This window comes from Ailuropoda melanoleuca, chromosome 16 (genome assembly GCF_002007445.2).
Source record: "Ailuropoda melanoleuca isolate Jingjing chromosome 16, ASM200744v2, whole genome shotgun sequence".
In the NCBI taxonomy this organism is placed as follows: Eukaryota; Metazoa; Chordata; class Mammalia; order Carnivora; family Ursidae; genus Ailuropoda; species Ailuropoda melanoleuca.
Window position 1 is genome coordinate 74,867,150 of NC_048233.1, and position 17,001 is coordinate 74,884,150.

The 17,001-nt window shown below is 39.7% G+C and overlaps 1 protein-coding gene across 12 annotated transcripts in view; it reads left to right on the forward strand.

Annotated features, from left to right (window-relative positions):
• ATG13 (autophagy related 13) overlaps positions 1 to 17,001 on the forward strand; it is a 52,721-nt gene that overhangs the window by 12,093 nt on the left and 23,627 nt on the right. For all 12 annotated transcript variants that reach the window (XM_019802156.2, XM_034644735.1, XM_019802151.2 and 9 more), the window contains 3 exons: positions 14,155 to 14,236; positions 15,194 to 15,274; positions 15,716 to 15,835. In XM_019802156.2, the coding sequence (XP_019657715.1) occupies positions 14,168 to 14,236; positions 15,194 to 15,274; positions 15,716 to 15,835 (270 nt within the window). In that variant the 5' untranslated portion in view covers positions 14,155 to 14,167. The remainder of the gene's footprint in view (positions 1 to 14,154; positions 14,237 to 15,193; positions 15,275 to 15,715; positions 15,836 to 17,001) is intronic.

Here is a 17,001-nt window from a genome sequence, read left to right on the forward strand (position 1 = left end):
TGTATGGATGGAGATTTCTATGATTTTTGTCCTGCATAACTGACCACCCTGACCTGCACATACACAGACAGACTAAAGAGTGTTTGTGAGACTTGCGCTGGGTAAGTGACCTTGGGAGCCTGATAAGTTTGACATTAGCTGGCCTCCAGGTCAGAATTGGCCCTTCTGGTCTGGACACTAAGAGCTGTAAATTTTGCCTTACATCTCCTCCTGCTCCAGGTTGGGCTGGCCCCCCAGAATGGAATCGGGAGGGGAGGCAAGCACATATGACCCAGGCTCCTTGAAGATGTTAAGACATGATAACATAGGAATTCTGCTCGCTCCAAACTGCACGTAGATGCACAAGTGTTTAGCTTCAGATCCTGTCATTTGCCCTATAAATACAGCCCTTATGGGGATTTTCAGTTGGAAGTCTCACCTGAGGGGAGGACACTCCACCCGTGCCTCTCTGTCGAGACTCCAGCCTGGCTGTCTCCGCGGGGGTTCAGCTAATGAGGTTGGATGTTGTAAGTACCGATTTGCTACAACTCTGTCTTATTCTCCTTTACTGCTTACTGTTGCCCTCACCTATGCAAATTTCCCTTTTCTTTCTGTTTCTATTAGATTAAATTTTTTTTATTTTTATTTATTTTTAAAGATTTTATTTATTTATTCAACAGAGATAGAGACAGCCAGCGAGAGAGGGAACACAAGCAGGGGGAGTGGGAGAGGAAGAAGCAGGCTCATAGCGGAGGAGCCTGATGTGGGGCTCGATCCCATAACGCGGGGATCACGCCCTGAGCCGAAGGAAGATGCTTAACCGCTGTACCACCCAGGCGGCCCTCTATTAGATTTTTTTAAAGATTTTATTTATTTGAGAGAGAGAGCACAAGCAGGAGGCAGAGGGAGATGGAGAAGCAGACTCCCTGCTGAGTGGAGAGCCCAACATGGGGTTTGATCCCAGGACCCTGAGATCATGACCTGAGCCGAAGGCAGATGTTCAACTGACTGAAACGCCCAGGCGCCCCTCTATTAGATTTTGATGATATCAATAAAGTATTTTTTCCCCCTTCAAAACTGAGAGTGTGGCTGCTGTGAATCTTTTCTTCAGAACGGAGTGCCTTATATAGACCTGATCATTAAAGTCTAGCATGTTGGGGCGCCTGGGTGGCACAGCGGTTAAGCGTCTGCCTTTGGCTCAGGGCGTGATCCCGGCGTGGCGTTATGGGATCGAGCCCCACATTGGGCTCCTCCGCTGGGAGCCTGCTTCTTCCTCTCCCACTCCCCCTGCTTGTGTTCCCTCTCTTACTGGCTGTCTCTATCTCTGTCAAATAAATAAATAAATAAAATCTTTTAAAAATAAATAAATAAATAAATAAATTTAAAAAAATAAAGTCTAGCATGTTTTTTGATTCATTGTTTCCAACAAGTTGAACGTTAGGGAGGAAGAGCAGTTTTGCCCTGAGTGGGGTTATGAAAGGGGTGTAGGGCCCAGAGTAGGTTCTGACTGCTTCTTCTGTGGATTTTTAATAAAATAATCTTCCTGTTTCATTCCTATCAGCCATTCTGCTTTTAGGAGATAGATCTGGTAACTCATTCCTTAGCCTGTCTTGGGTTCTTTGGTTCAAATGAGCTTGCTTTGTTTAGGGTTTTCTCCCATAGCTGGCTGGGATATCAGCTCTGCTCTGCTCAATTATCTGTTCCTTCTGTTTTCTGTTTTCCAGAACTGTGATGCTGTTATCTCCATGCCCATTCTTTTGGTCCCTGTATGCTTTTTAAGCCCTTCCCCTCTCCCCTGCCCCCCCTTTTGTTTTAATGATGTTTTAGGAGTGAGCAGAAATAAACATAAGCATGGAAACCTTTATACATTTTAACCAGTCTGTTCACTTTCCCCCCAATATTTTGTTATTTGTTATTTCCTTTTCTGCCTTTCTTTTCTTTTCTTTTTTACTATTTTTTTAAAGATGCTATTTATTTGAGAGAGAGAGAGCAGAAGCAGAGGGAGTGGCAGACTCTCTGCTGAACAGGGAACCCAACTTGGGGCTTAGTCCCAGGACCTTGGGGTCATGACTTGAGCCAAAGGCAGATGCTTAACTGACTAAGCCATGGAGGCGCCCCCTTTTCTGCTTTTATTTACAACCTTTATATTTCTTTGCTCTTAATGGGGGATTGGGAAGATAGTTGAGATAAATGTTTTTCTACCTATTTAAGTAGAACTCATTTTTTTTTAAGTTAAAATGAGCATTTCAGTATGAAAGTCAGAGATCCAGAGAACCTGCCTATCCAGTTAAGTCTGCTTTTCCCTTAGTTGATTATATATTTTGCAGTGGAGCAGTGAGGTAGAGTCTTCTATCTACTATTTGGATGTTGATGATTATCTACATCCGTTACTACATAACAATAGGAGAATTTATTTAATGGCATATTCTCTTTCGTTGTTGCATTAAAATATAAATAACATAAAATTTACCACCTTAACCATTTTTAAGCGTACAGTTAAGTGGTACTACATTGTTAATGCAGGAGCTATCCCCCCATCACCCATCCCCATAACTTTTTCATCTTGTAAAACTGAAAGTCTGTACTGTTAAGCACTAACTCCCCATTCTCTCCTCCCCCAGCTCCAGACAACCACTGTTATACTTTATGGTGATAATTTGACCACTCTTAAGTACCTCGTATAAATGGTGTCATACAGCATTTGTCCTTTTGTGACAGGCTTATTTCACTTATCAGCATGTCCTCAAAGTTCATCCACGTTGTAGCATGTGTCAGAATTTCCTTCCTTTTTAAGGCTGAATGATATTCCATTGTGTGTGTATATATATACCACATTTCACTTATATTTTCTTTTCTTTTTTTTTAAGATTTTTTATTTATTTATTTGACAGAGAGAGAGACAGCCAGAGAGAGTGAAGACGAGCAGGGGGAGTGGGAGAGGAAGAAGCAGGCTTCCAGCGGAAAAGCCTGATGCGGGGCTCGATCCCATAACGCTGGGATCACGCCCTGAGCTGAAGACAGATGCTTAACGACTGAGCCACCCAGGCGCCCCTCACTTATTGTATTTTTGATACCTGTTTAAAAATAGTTTAGTATGGTATAAATCTCTATATGTTCTAAACACTTTGGGAACCTTAAAGAGTTATTTGTTGTTATGGTTTTCTGTTAATGAAAATGATGGAGGCATCTGGGTGGCTCAGTCAGTTAAGCATCCAACTCTTGATTTTGGCTCAGGCCATGATCTCAGGGTCATGAGATCGAGCCCTGTAGCAGGTTCCATGCTGTAGCAGGCTCCTCGGTGGGCATGGAGCCTGCTTAAGATTCTCTCCCTCTTCCTCCTCCCTCCTCTCTCACTCTCTAAGAAAAGGGGGGAAAAAGGAAAATGATGTGCAGAGAATGTTGTTGAATTGAAATTGTTCTTCAAAGCCCACTAAAAAATTTTTGTTATTAAATGTTGTGTAAGTCTTGAAGAAAGGCCTTAATTGAGGTTATTTCTCAGCAGGAAAAGGTGTAAGTGATAAGTCTGGGGAAAATAGGTGTTGATGAGGGGACAGCAGTATTTGTGGGAGGATTACGATGTGTAAATATATTTTTGACCTAAATAAGCCATTTTATAGAAGGTAACACTTGGTAAATTTAATCAAATATATGCTGGTGGGAACCACATAGAATTTTTTGTAAATATCTGAAATTATACATAGTAATTAGGTTATGTCCCTAGGGTGAAAAATTTAATAAAGAAGGTGGTAAGTAGCTCTGATTAACTTACATATTCAGCATATTATCAGGAAAGGGATAAGAAATTTAAAAGTTTGCAGAAGAGTTTGCAACGGAATTGAGACACTATAATGCTAAGAGGTAAAATGGCCTTGACTTGAACTAAGTGATAACCTAAAAGCCCTACTTGGCTCAATCCCCTGGAAGCTGATGCAGTGCATTAAAACCCACCCTATCGGGGCATCTGCACCTTTAATGTAAACGGGCTTTTAGTCAGTTATAATGTGTTGGTGACAATGACTAATGTAGGCCATGGTCTGCAATGTCTAAAGAAAAGAAAGCCAGGTGAATACATACATTGTCAGGTAGGAAGCCTCTGTAGGCTTTCTTTTTTTTTTTTTTTTTTTTTTTTTTTGAGAGAGAGTGCGTGCGTTGGTGGTGGGAAGTGGCAGAGTGAGAGGGAGAATCCCAAACAGGCTCTACTGGGTGTGGGGCCTGGTGCAGGGCTTGATCCCAGGACCCACAGATACAAAGAATTGGACACTTAAGCAGCTGAGCCACCCAGGCACCCCTCTCTAGACCCTTGTTGGTGGAATCCCAATTTGCCTGCCCTTGAGGTAGAGAAAGATACATGAACCTCATAGTGAGATGATAACCAGTTAACCTTCTGAAATAATTTTAGTTTCACAAAATGGCCACCTTTTAGGAAAGGCAGTATGTTCATCACTTGATGCTTCTCTTTCCGTCTGCTTAGCAGTTTTAGTTTTCAAATAATAAATAGGATTTATGGTATATAAACTGTCTCTTGTAACTGAAGTTGTCTTCAGAACCTTGATTGGACTAATAAAATTAGTTTTTTGAGCATATACAAGCAAGGACTGGACACTGGTTCTGGATCACCATTTATTTGGTAATTTCAGTGACCAAGATCTTTCTTTAAAGTGCTAGCAGCCTCTGATTACCTTTTCAAAATTTCACTTATTTTCCCTTCTGACTTTGTATGGGGAATATTGAAGGTCAGACTCAAGAGTTTGTCAGAATTTCCGGAGCATAGGAGCAATATAATGATACAAGGCTTTACTTAACAGTAGTCTTTTAGCATTTTGCCTAAGGTTTACAGTGTATCCTAGAAGAAGGTGTTGAGGAAAACTTTTCCTATACATTCTCATGTTTGGTACCTGGGGGCCTGCAATTTAAACTGACTAGAGACTAGCAACCATAGGCGTACTCAGTGATGAATAACCCAGGTGGTTAGAATTTGTACTTACGTGCCTAATTTAGTAAGAGAAGGGGGCCTAGGAGAAAAGGTTTTTAAAAAATGACTGATTGATTGATTGTAATCTCTCTATGCAACATGGGGCTCAAATTCACAACCCCGAGACCAAGAGTTGTACGCTGCTCCCACTAAGCCATCCACGCGCCCTGGATAAAAGACTTTTATGGGAAGAACAAGTCAGTTTCTTTAGAAAAGACAAATGAGTCTTTAGGAGAACAAATGGGAGATAAGAAAGTTTGTGGTAATATTTGTTTAGGTAGTTGCAAGTGGTCTTTCCATCTTCTTCCTGACCTTGAAACTCCCCCAGAGTGGGGACTTGTGATCTCTCTCTTGGGAGTACATGCCAGCCTGAAATGGGAATTTATGGCTGTCCTCATTTTTCAGAAGTTTCTGCTTTTATTCAGATAAGGGAAGCCCAAGAAGGTTTCTTTCTACATCTGTTGAATCTCAAATGTCTTCAGCTTAAAATAATCTTTATGCCAAAGTGGCTTATTTTGGGATGGCATATCCTGATCTCCTTCAAATATAGAGTAACTAACCAAGTGAGTCTCTTCCAGATAAGAAATGGGACCTGGATTAAGGTGGTTCTTTGGAAATGAAAATGTAGCGCTTGCAAAAGGATTTTGTATAAGCAAGAATTTGAAGGATTTAGTAACTGGCTAGTATTAGTAAAGGGCAGAAAAAAGGGAAAAATTGTAGATCTCTTTTTAGCGTTTGTTCCAAATTTCCCTTTAAAGTCCTTGGAACACTCAAAGAAGGAATTTTGCAAAAAGAAGGCATAGGGTAAACTTTATGTAACATTTATATTGTAAAGAATGAATTAACTGCTTGATAGGCTAGGCCTTCAGGGAACAACAAGCTCTGATGCTGTAGATAACTTTTTCCCCAGTGGAGAGCTCACCCCTTTTGGCTCAATAACTAACTCTAATTACATAATCCTTTTAGTGCTTACCGCAGTACAAAAAGTCACAAGAGTCATTGTTTGCACTGGTAGATGTTCTGGTGGTGGGAACACAATTCCCCACTTCAGTATAAAATAAGGGCAGTACAATCCTCCAGCACTGTTCTTAGATCTGTGGCTGTGGTTGCTTCAGGGCCTTGAGTGATTTAACCCTTTAAAAGGCGTTTTATTTTTACCATAACATTTATTCGTGTTCTTTTTAACCAAAGCTAGGAAGGTCTGAAGGTGGGTGTGTGCTTCAAATGCTGTCGAACATATAAATGGTAGGCTCCAAAAGATAAGTCCTTTATAATTTGGATCACTTTAGGCTTTAACCTGTCCTTAATCACAGTGGACTCTATACTATGGCATCTGAGTCCCACAGTCGTTTCTTTTCAGGTGTTTTATTTCTCCTTTATTGGTTTATCCCCTCTCCCCCATAAATTTGCTCAGGTAGCCCTGTGCTATAGAGAAAATCTTTTTTCACAGCAGCTTGAGGTCTCTTCCTGTCTAACTTCTCAGAATCCAGCTGAACCAGCCCCAGTCTTTTTTTTAATGTTTTTTTATTATATTAGTCACCATACAGAACATCCCCAGTTTCCGATGTAAAGTTCTATGATTCATAAGTTGCGTATAACACCCAGTGCACCATGCAATATGTGCCCTCCTTACTACCCATCACCTTCATTAGTTGCGTATAACACCCAGTGCACCATGCAATATGTGCCCTCCTTACTACCCATCACCTGTCTATCCCATTCCCCCACCCCGCTCCCCTCTTAGGCCCTCAGTTTGTTTCTCATAGTCCATAGTCTCTCATGCTTCATTCCCCCTTCTGATTACCCCCCCTTTCTTTATCCCTTTCTTCCCCTACCGATCTTCCTAGTTCTTATGTTTTTTCTTTTTTAAAGATTTTATTTATTTATTTGACAGAGATAGAGACAGCCAGCGAGAGAGGAACACAGGCAGGGGGAGTGGGAGAGGAAGAAGCAGGCTCACAGCAGAGGAGCCTGATGTGGGGCTCGATCCCATAACACCGGGATCACGCCCTGAGCCGAAGGCAGACGCTTAACCACTGTGCCACCCAGGCGCCCCGATCTTCCTAGTTCTTATGTTCCATAGATGAGAGAAATCATATGATAATTGTCTTTCTCTGCTTGACTTATTTCACTTAGCATTATCTCCTCCAGTGCCGTCCATGTTGCAGCAAATGTTGAGAATTCATTCTTTCTGATAGCTGAGTAATATTCCATTGTATATATGGATCACAACTTCTTAATCCAGTCATCTGTTGAAGGGCATCTCGGCTCCTTCCACGATTTAGCTATTGTGGACAATGCTGCTATGAACATTGGGGTGCATATGGCCCTTCTCTTCACTACTTCTGTATCTTTGGGGTAAATACCCAGTATGAACCAGCCCCACTCTTAAGAAGTGATCCTCTCAAAGGTCATTAGCAACACGATGCCAAGTCCAGTGGCCTTTTCTCACCTTGAGAATGAAGGAAACCAGAGTGTGTCACTCCAAAATATGCCTCTTTGACATAAACATTATTTTGATCCAAAGGCAATTAAGCAGCAGATGCAGGAGAACCTTTCTTCACCTTCTGCTTTTCTGCCTGAAGGTGAGATAAACTCTCCTTTTCCTAGAGACAGACTCTTACCAGCTCAGAGAAGGCACGGGTGGAATCTGTGAACAAACCTTACCCCATTAGTTTCTTCCTATTTATTTACCTTCCCATAGTTTGCCACCCTTGGAAGCCTAGAATTGCTTTCCTTTGTCTTGTCATTTCTCTACAACTTTATCATTCTTTTTTGAAGATCCCATATAAGCCACAGTTCTAAGCCACACTGTTGAATTATTTTCCTGTTGAGGTTTCTCTTATGAGATGTGCACTGCAGGTGTTAATAAACTATTTTTCTCTTGTTAATCTTTTTATTAAAGAGGCTCAGCTGAAAACCTGAGGGGGTAGAGGTTAAGTTTTGCCTCCTCCGCAAGAATTTATATATTGTTGACCATCCCTTCAGTCTTGAAACTCACTTCCTCTCAATTTCAGTGATAACTGCCCAGAAGTCTTTTTTCCTATTTCTCTGATAAGCTCTGGCATTTCTCTTTATGTTTCTTTTATGTCAGTATTTTCCTGGGGCCTTTGTTATTTCCCTGTTATCTTCCATGGTGATTTCATCTACTGCTATCATTATTAAACAATTCCTTCTTTTTGGAGAATATCTACTTCTCTCTCCAACTTTAACCTCAGTCTTAACCTTTCCATTAGTTACAAATTGGATATTTTCGGATTGATCTTCTGGTGTTTCTACTGCAACCTACTAAATAACCTGAACTGTTTGTCAAAAAATAATGAACCTCGATCCCAAACTTCTACCACAGAAAAATTAATTTATGCTGGATCATGAATATAAACATGAAGGGTAAACAATAACATTTTTAGAAGAAAATGTAGATGATTTTCATGACTTTGAGATCAGCAAAAAACTTTTCAAAAGCACAAAGAAGTGCTAAAAAAAAGTTGAGAGGGGCGCCTGGGTGGCTCAGTCGTTAAGTGTCTGCCTTCAGCTCAGGGCGTGATCCCGGCGTTACGGGTTCGAGCCCCACATCAGGCTCCTCTGCTGGGAGCCTGCTTCTTCCTCTCCCACTCCCCCTGCTTGTGTTCCCTCTCTCGCTGGCTGTCTCTATCTCTGTCAAATAAATAAATAAAATCTTTAAAAAAAAAAAAAAGTTGAGAAATTTGACTTACTAAAATTAAGAACCTCTGTTAATCAAAAGATTCCATTAAGAGGATACTACTCAGCAATAGAAAGAAATGAACTATGAATACAGAACACAATATGGATGAATCTCAAAATAATTATGCTAAGTGAAAGAAACCAAAGAGTACATACTGACTGATTTCATGTATATAAAACTCTAGACAGTGCAGATAGGCATCTATAGTGATAGAAAGCATAGTAGTGGTTGCCCAGGGATGGGGCATTGAGGAGGTGCTAGAAGGAAGGATTACAAAGGAATATGAGAAAATTCAGGGATAGGTATGTTCACTGTTTTGTGGTAATGGTTTTACAGTTACGAGTAGATGTCAAAACTTAACCGCGTATTGGGGCGACTGGGTGGCTCAGATGGTTAAGCGTCCAACTCTTGATTTCGGCTCAGGTTGTGATCTTAGGGTTGTGGGGTTGAGCTCCAAGTCGGGCTCCATGTTCAGCGCGGAGTTTGCTTGTCCTTCTCCCTCTGCTCCTCCCCCCCACTCACGCTCATGTTCTCTCTCTCTCAAATAAATAAAAAAAAAAACCTTACCATGTCTTACAGTTCCAATATATTTTTTATTGTCAGTTATACCTCAGTAAGGCTGTCTTTAATGTGGAAATAAACACCACAAAATGAGAATAGGTGAAGGCCATTTAATCAGAGCTTGTCGTAGCAGGGGAGTGAGCCACCATCACTTGCATTGGCAAAGACTCAAAGGCAGGTAGACCAGTGGGAAACTTTATAGTGGAAGAAAGGGAAAACTTCAGATATGTCCTGCTTTGGGGTTATTAGCATGGGAAAGCTGTAGGCAGCCTAACTATAAGTGGGCCCATCCTGTGTGGTGGTTTAGGGATAAGTATTTGGCGTTCTGTGGTTGGTCCTAAGTTGGAAGCAGGGACAAAAATTAGGGGAGCTGTCAATTATTACACAAGTCTTGACTGTTTGGGGTCAGTTTTTACAGGGTTATTGTTTGGCTTCCTGGACTAGTTAGTTGCTAGAGATAGTCAGACTTCTTGACTGGTTACTGTAGATAGTATGTTGGCTTCTTGGGCTAGATAGTGGGGATATTAGTTTGGCTCCCTCCTTGGGCTGGTTCCTGCAGGTTGTAGGTCAGAGCTCTATTTTTATATAGTAGTCTGGCCTTTGTCTGTTAGTATATTGAGACTCTCATGAAAAGAAACAGATGTCTTAAGAAAGGCAAGACACAAACTGGGAGAAGATATTTATAGTGCATATCCAACAAAGTACTTAAATCCACTGTATATGTTTTAGAAACTTCTACAATTCAGTAAAAAAAAGATAACCTAATTTTTTAAGTGGGCAAAAGGCTTGAACTAGTACTTCATTAAAGAGGATTTCCAAATAGCTAGTGAACATATGAAAAGGTGCTAATAGGGGAAATTCAGTGATCATTTAATCACTAATTTAATTATTAATTGTTTAATCCAGATTAAACAAGTTACTACCACACCCCTACCAGGAGGGCTAAAATTAAAGAATTAGTAGCACCAAGTCGTGGTATAGCTGTGGAGCAACTGGAACTCTCATACACTGCTGATGGGAGTGTTCATTGGTACAGATTCTGGAAAACTGCCCGTCTATTAAAACTAAATATGTATACTTTTTGACCCAACATTAACACCACTGGGTTTACATCTGATGGCACGGAGCGTTTATATCCACCAAAAGACTTGTGTAAAAATATAATAGCTGAAAACAGGAAACAACCCAAATGTTTATCTGCCTAGAATTTGTAGTTTGTGGTCTATTCATGAAGTGGAGTGCTACATACGCAATGAAAAAAAAAATAAAGTGCTACATGTAGCATTATAAATGATCTTCACAGGCATGGCTTGAATAAAGGAAGCTACCCACAAAAGAGCTAGTACTGTTTGATTCCATTTATATAAATGGAATGATTTGTCAAAATAGATAAAACTGATCTATGATGATAGAGGTCAGAAGAATGATTACTTTTTGGTGGGTTTACTTGAGGGGACACAAGGGACCTCTCTGGATTATTGGAAATGTTCTGTAACTCAATCTGAATTGTGATTATATGGATGTAGACAAACAAAATATCTATTGAAATAGAAATGAAAACAAGATATTTATTGAGCCGTACACCCAAGATTTGTGCATTTCACTACATGTAAGTTATACCCCATTTTTATTTATTTTTATTTTTTGGGTTTTTTGTACTTTTAAGTTTTTATTTAAATTCTAGTTAACATATAGTGTAATATTAGCTTCAGGAGTAGAATTTAGCGATTAATCACTTACATATAACACCCAGTGCTCATCACAAGTGCCCTCTTTAATACTCATCACCCATTTAGCCCATCCCCCATCTACTTCTCTAGCAACCCTCAGTTTGTTCTCTATAGTTCTGTTTTATGGTTTGCCTTTGTCTTTTTTTTTCTTTCCCCTCATGTTCATCTGTTTCATTTCTTAAATTCTACATGAGTGAAATCATATGGTATTTGTCTTTCTCTGACTGACTTATTTCACTTAGCCTAATACACTCTAGTTCCATCCACATCATTGCAAATGGCAAGATTTCTTTCTTTCTTTCTTTCTTTCTTTCTTTCTTTCTTTCTTTCTTTCTTTTCTTTTCTTTTCTTTTCTTTCTTTCTTTTTTGTCAGAGAGAGAGCACAGCATGGAGAGGGAGAAGCAGGGTCCTCCTTGAGTAAGGACCCTGATGTGGGACTCAATCCCAGCAGGACCCTGTGATCATGACCTGAGCCAAAGGCAGACACTTAACTGACTGAGCCACGCAGATATCCCGCAAGATTTCATTCTTTTTGATGGCTGAGCAATATTCCATTGTGTGTGTGTGTGTGTGTGTGTGTGTGTGTACATCACAAGTTCTTTATCCATCTGTTGATGGACATTTGGGCTCTTTCCATAATTTGGCTATTGTTGATAGTGCTGCTGTAAACATTGGAGTGCATGTATCCTTTCGAATCAGTATTTTTGTATCGTTTGGGTAAACGCCTAATAGTGCAATTGCTGAATTATAGGGTAGATCTATTTTTAACTTTTTGAGGAGCCTCCATAGTGTTTTCCAGAGTGGCTGCGCCAATTTGCATTCCTACCAACAGTGTAAGAGGGTTCCCCTTTCTCCACATCCTCACCAACACCTGTTGTTTTTTGTGTTGTTGATTTTAGCCATTCTGACAGGTATGAAGTGATATGTCATTGTAGGTTTGGTTTATATTTCCTTGATGATGAGTGAAGTTGAGCAATTTTTCATGTGTCTTTTGGGCATCGGTATGTCTTCTTTGGAAAAATGTCTATTCGTATCTTCTGCCCATTTCTTAGCTGGATTATTTGTGTTTTGAGTGTTGAGTTTGATAAGTTCTTTATAAATTTTGGGTACTAACCCTTTGCATATATGTCATTTGCAAATATCTTCTCCCATTCCGTAGGTTGCCTTTTAGTTTTGATATTTTCTGTTGTTGTGCAGGTTTTTATCTTAATGAAGTCTCAGTAGTTCATTTTTTTTTAAAGATTTTATTTATTTATTTGACAGAGAGACAGCCAGTGAGAGAGGAAACACAAGCAGGGGGAGTGGGAGAGGAAGAAGCAGGCTCCCAGCAGAGGAGCCTGATGTGGGGCTCTATCCCAGAACGCGGGGATCACGCCCTGAGAGGAGGGCAGATGCTTAACGACTGAGCCACCCTAGGGCCCCACCAGCAGTTCATTTTTGCTTTTGTTTCCTGTGCCTCACCTTGGGAGACGTATCTAGTAAGAAGTTGCTGTGGCTGATGTTAAAGAGGTTGTTGCCTGTGTTCTCTAGGATTTTGATGGTTTCCTGTTTCACATGTAGGTCTTTCATCCATTTTGAATTTATTTTTTTGTATGGTATTATATCTCAATTTTTAAAATTTCCTGTTTTCAACTCTCTTCTGTTTATACCTTTCCTTAAAACTAGCTTCCTGTTTGTTGTTAACTGAAACCTTGTTAAACTTTTTTTAGTTAGTCCTTAAATCCCGTCAGCTCTTCTTTTAAAATATCTCCCATCCATACTATTTTCAGACTTGACCACAAGCCTGCATTATTGCCAAGGACTTAACTGGTCTCCCTGCTTTTCATACTCAAAACTGTTCTACTATAGCCAGCAAAGCCATCTTTCTAAAGCACCATTCAGATGATGATAGCACTCTGTTTGTGTTAATTCCTTTCCTCAGAAGTCTTGAGTTCCCATTTCTTTTGTATTGGGTACAGAGCAGGCTCACATTGCATTCAAGATTCTCATGATCTGGCCCCAACCAGCCATACTATTTCCCTAGCCATACACAGTCCTTTATAAAAACTAGGATACTTCAGGGGCGCCTGGGTGGCGCAGTCGTTAAGCATCTGCCTTTGGCTCAGGGCGTGATCCCGGCGTTCTGGGATTGAGCCCCACATCAGACTCCTCCACTGGGAGCCTGCTTCTTCCTCTCCCACTCCCCCTGCTTGTGTTCTGTCTCTCGCTGGCTGTCTCTGTCAAATAAGTAAATAAAATCTTTAAAAAAAAAAAAAAAAGTAGGATACTTCATAGTTCCAAATCCATTTTGCTCTCTGTTGCTGATACTCTTTGTTCATGTTCTTCTCTCCTTAAATGCTTTCTTCCTCATACCAGCCCTGTCTCAAACCATTTCAGCCTGAGGGTCTATGATTTGCCCCATGAAGTCCATGAACCCCCTGAAGTTTATATCTAAACATTTCTATATATGTGCAATTTTCTAGAGAAAGGGCTTGTCTTGTTATCAGACTCTCAAAAGGGGTCCATAAACCCCCCAAAGTTAAATTGATTTAGTGTCCTTCTAAAGGAATATGAATGATTTCATTTTTTGGGTTTTTTTTGAAGATTTTATTTATTTGAGAGAGAGAGAGTGCAAGAATGTGTGCGACCAGGGGGAGGGGCAGAGGGAGAAAGAATCCCAAGCAGTCTCCCAGCTCTCATGGAGCCCAACACAAGGCTGTCTCACCACCCTGAGATCATGACCTGAGCCTAAATCAAGAGTCGGACACTTAACCGACTAAGCCACCCAGGCACCCCTCATTTTATGTTTTAACAGAGTTTTTGTCTTATTAAAATTTAGTCCTCAGTATGGTGGGTAGTAGAACTTTTTTTAATAGATAAGTTATATTTAAAGCTTAAAGTTTCAGATGCAGGTAAAATGGCTTGTCCTCATCCATTGTTTAGGTCCCTAGATTTTAGTTCTTTTCTTGTGTGTGTGTGTTAAGGAAATTCTTTTATTTCCATTCCAGAGAGGGAATTAAATTTTACAGCCTAGATTTTAGTTCTTTGTGAGGAATTTATTTTCCTCAAAAGATAGTATCTTAATATTTTTCACTTTGGTATCTTAGGGGGAAATTTTTTTCCCTCCCACATGACTGTTTTTACAGCTAGACAATACCATCTCTGTATGCTTTGAATTTTAAAAATATTAGTCACATTTTTCAACACTTTTTTTTTTCCTGTTTTAGATTCCTATAGGCAATGGAAACTGATCTCAATTCACAGGACAGAAAGGACCTGGACAAGTTTATTAAATTTTTTGCCCTCAAGGTAATGTATCTATTCTCTTGAGCTCAGAACTGTTAGAAATAACTTCCGTGCTTCTCCGTTTTTGGAAATATAGAATAACAGCTTGCAGCTTGCCCATTTTAAGGGATACTTCTGTCTGTTGTAAACCAAACTGTGAAGTTTGGGGGCGGTACTGGGGGTGTAACTAAAAAGTAGCTTCCAATTTTCCACAGCTACTTGTTCAAAAAAAAATTTTTTTGCAAGGCTGTTTGCAGAAATGTCAAACTATTATGCCAGGTTATTGGCACAGTATGTTCCCTTGGGATGGGAACAAAGACTGTGGACTGGAATGGACAGCATTTTGGGCATCTTTCCCAAAGCATCAACTAACTCTGAAATGTCTAACTTCCATTTATTGTTCCTTTCTGGGTAAATGAGGAATTAAAACTGCCTTAGAAGTTACATTTTCTTAAATCTAAAAATCATTTCCACCTCTCTCACTCCTTCTTCTCATGATTGCCATGTAAAAAACAATCCATGCAGTAGATTCTAGTTGTAAAATTAGTTGGGAGACTTTTGCCATATGGGCCAAGTGATATGAATAATTGTGGAATCCTTGGTTTAAATCTACTATGATTACATAAGTGTACGGCCGTGAATATTTAAACCTACGGTTGGACTTGTTTCTTTATGAAAGTCAGAGCCACCATGTGCAAATTTCCTTCTGCCATGTGAGAATATTACAGATCCCAAGCCTTGAACTAAAATTCATCCAATCAGTTGACATTGTGCCCTCAGAAATATTTACAGTATTATTTTTGTGTCGTGGTTTTTTTTAAATATGTTCTCGAATTTTAAAATCCTGTCCTCTCCTAAAGTGTTGTTATGATCATTGGCATCTTTTTAATCCTGCATTCAGAGGGTGTTAACCCTGATTGTGAGTCAAATCAATTTAAGACTGTTCATCTTTGATATCTTTTGTTTGTTTGCTTTTTTTAGACTGTCCAAGTGATTGTCCAGGCTCGACTTGGCGAGAAGATTTGTACTCGTTCATCTTCATCCCCCACGGGTTCAGACTGGGTAAAATTCCTGTTTTTTTGTTAAGGCGTGTTTGTCATAAGGAATCATACATAGTGCAATTGTAAAGAATACTATTTATAGTATTACTAAATCATAACATTAATATATCTAATTCCATTTGATCCATTCACTTGAAGTATGTTTGTCATCGAATGTTAGTCCTAGGTTTATTTGATTCTCGTCTTTCTTCTGCAATAAGTGAAAAACTTAGTCTTTAGAAAAATACCGTTTTAACTAATCTTTATAATAAGTCATTAGCTCTTTCAGCCTGAGTCTTGGGGCTTTGATGTGGGATATCTTTTCTGGCAAGGGAGAAATGAATGAATGTCCCTAATCACTCAAAGCAATGCCTGCGTTACCCAGCATAACCATCTCTCACTGTTTCATGTTGCCATCATGTTCCTTGTGAGTGTTTAATACAAAGTCCCTTTTGTCTTCTAGTTCAATTTAGCAATCAAAGACATCCCAGAGGTTACACATGAAGCAAAAAAAGCACTGGCAGGACAGTTGCCTGCTGTCGGGAGATCGATGTGTGTGGAGATCTCACTCAAGACTTCTGAGGTAAGGTTATGGCCAGGATGGTGTCTTCATTTGGCACTCAAAGCTCTTCACACCCTGGTTCCAACTCAGCCTCATTCCTGCCTCTTCCCGCTCTGAGCTTAGTGTTCCCTGAGGAGGTCATGCTTTTTCTATTTACTCTCCCAAACACTTGGAATAGGCTTTTTGTCCTTCTTATATGTCAACTATATGTGAAATGTTTCTACTCATCCTTCAAGACTCATGTGCTCTTGGAAATTCACCCCCTTTCTAGTGGGAGAGGTAAGTACTTTCTTTAGACTTACCATGTGCTTTGTTTACATTGTTTCTAAAATATAAATTGATGTACTGTGATTTTTTTAGATGTGTTTTTGCTTACCTTATTTCACATCAGGATCAAGGAAGATATTGTTACTTGTGAGTTTATTAATTTATTTCCACTACAAGATGGTGAAGCTGTGTGATATAATAAAAGGCAGTTGGAGTTTGGAGCTATACAGACCCAAGTTCAGATCTCAGCTCAGTGACTTTGGCCAAATTACTTAACCCCACCCCCACCAACACCACCAAACTAACATGACACTTTGTACTCTTGAAGGGTTTTTATATTTTTTCATTTAATCCTTATTTGTAAAGTGTTTAACATAACTTACAGTAGGCGATCGTTACATGTTCCTGTTCATACTTTACTCTTATTCTTGAAGTCAGCAGTTATGCCACATCTTATTTATTGTTGTAGTTCTTCAGATTCTTTTTGAAATGAGGCAGGATGTAAATAAGTAATCATCTCTTGTGCCTAGCACAGTACCAGGAATGGCACATAGTATGGTCTTGATGAATTTTGTTGAATGATCTCAATACTTACTCCGTGGAAACCTTAGCACCCACAAAAGGAAAGCTTCCTATTCTTCTTTGTTGTGTTGCCAGTTTATACAATGAATTATTTTCCTTAGTGATCCATAGGGAGTCCTAAAGGAATCCCTAGAAGAACTCTTTCCTTTCCCAAGTGGAATCTGAGTATAAGATGTTCCGATTTTTCTAGACAAACTGCACCAACTTGTCTTGGATACTTCCTGCTATTCATCCTTCCTGGATTTTGGGGAGCAGGGGGAATTCAAAATTTATCACGTCATTTAAAAATGACAGTATGATGAAAAAGATATATATTAAGGATACATATTTAAATTTGA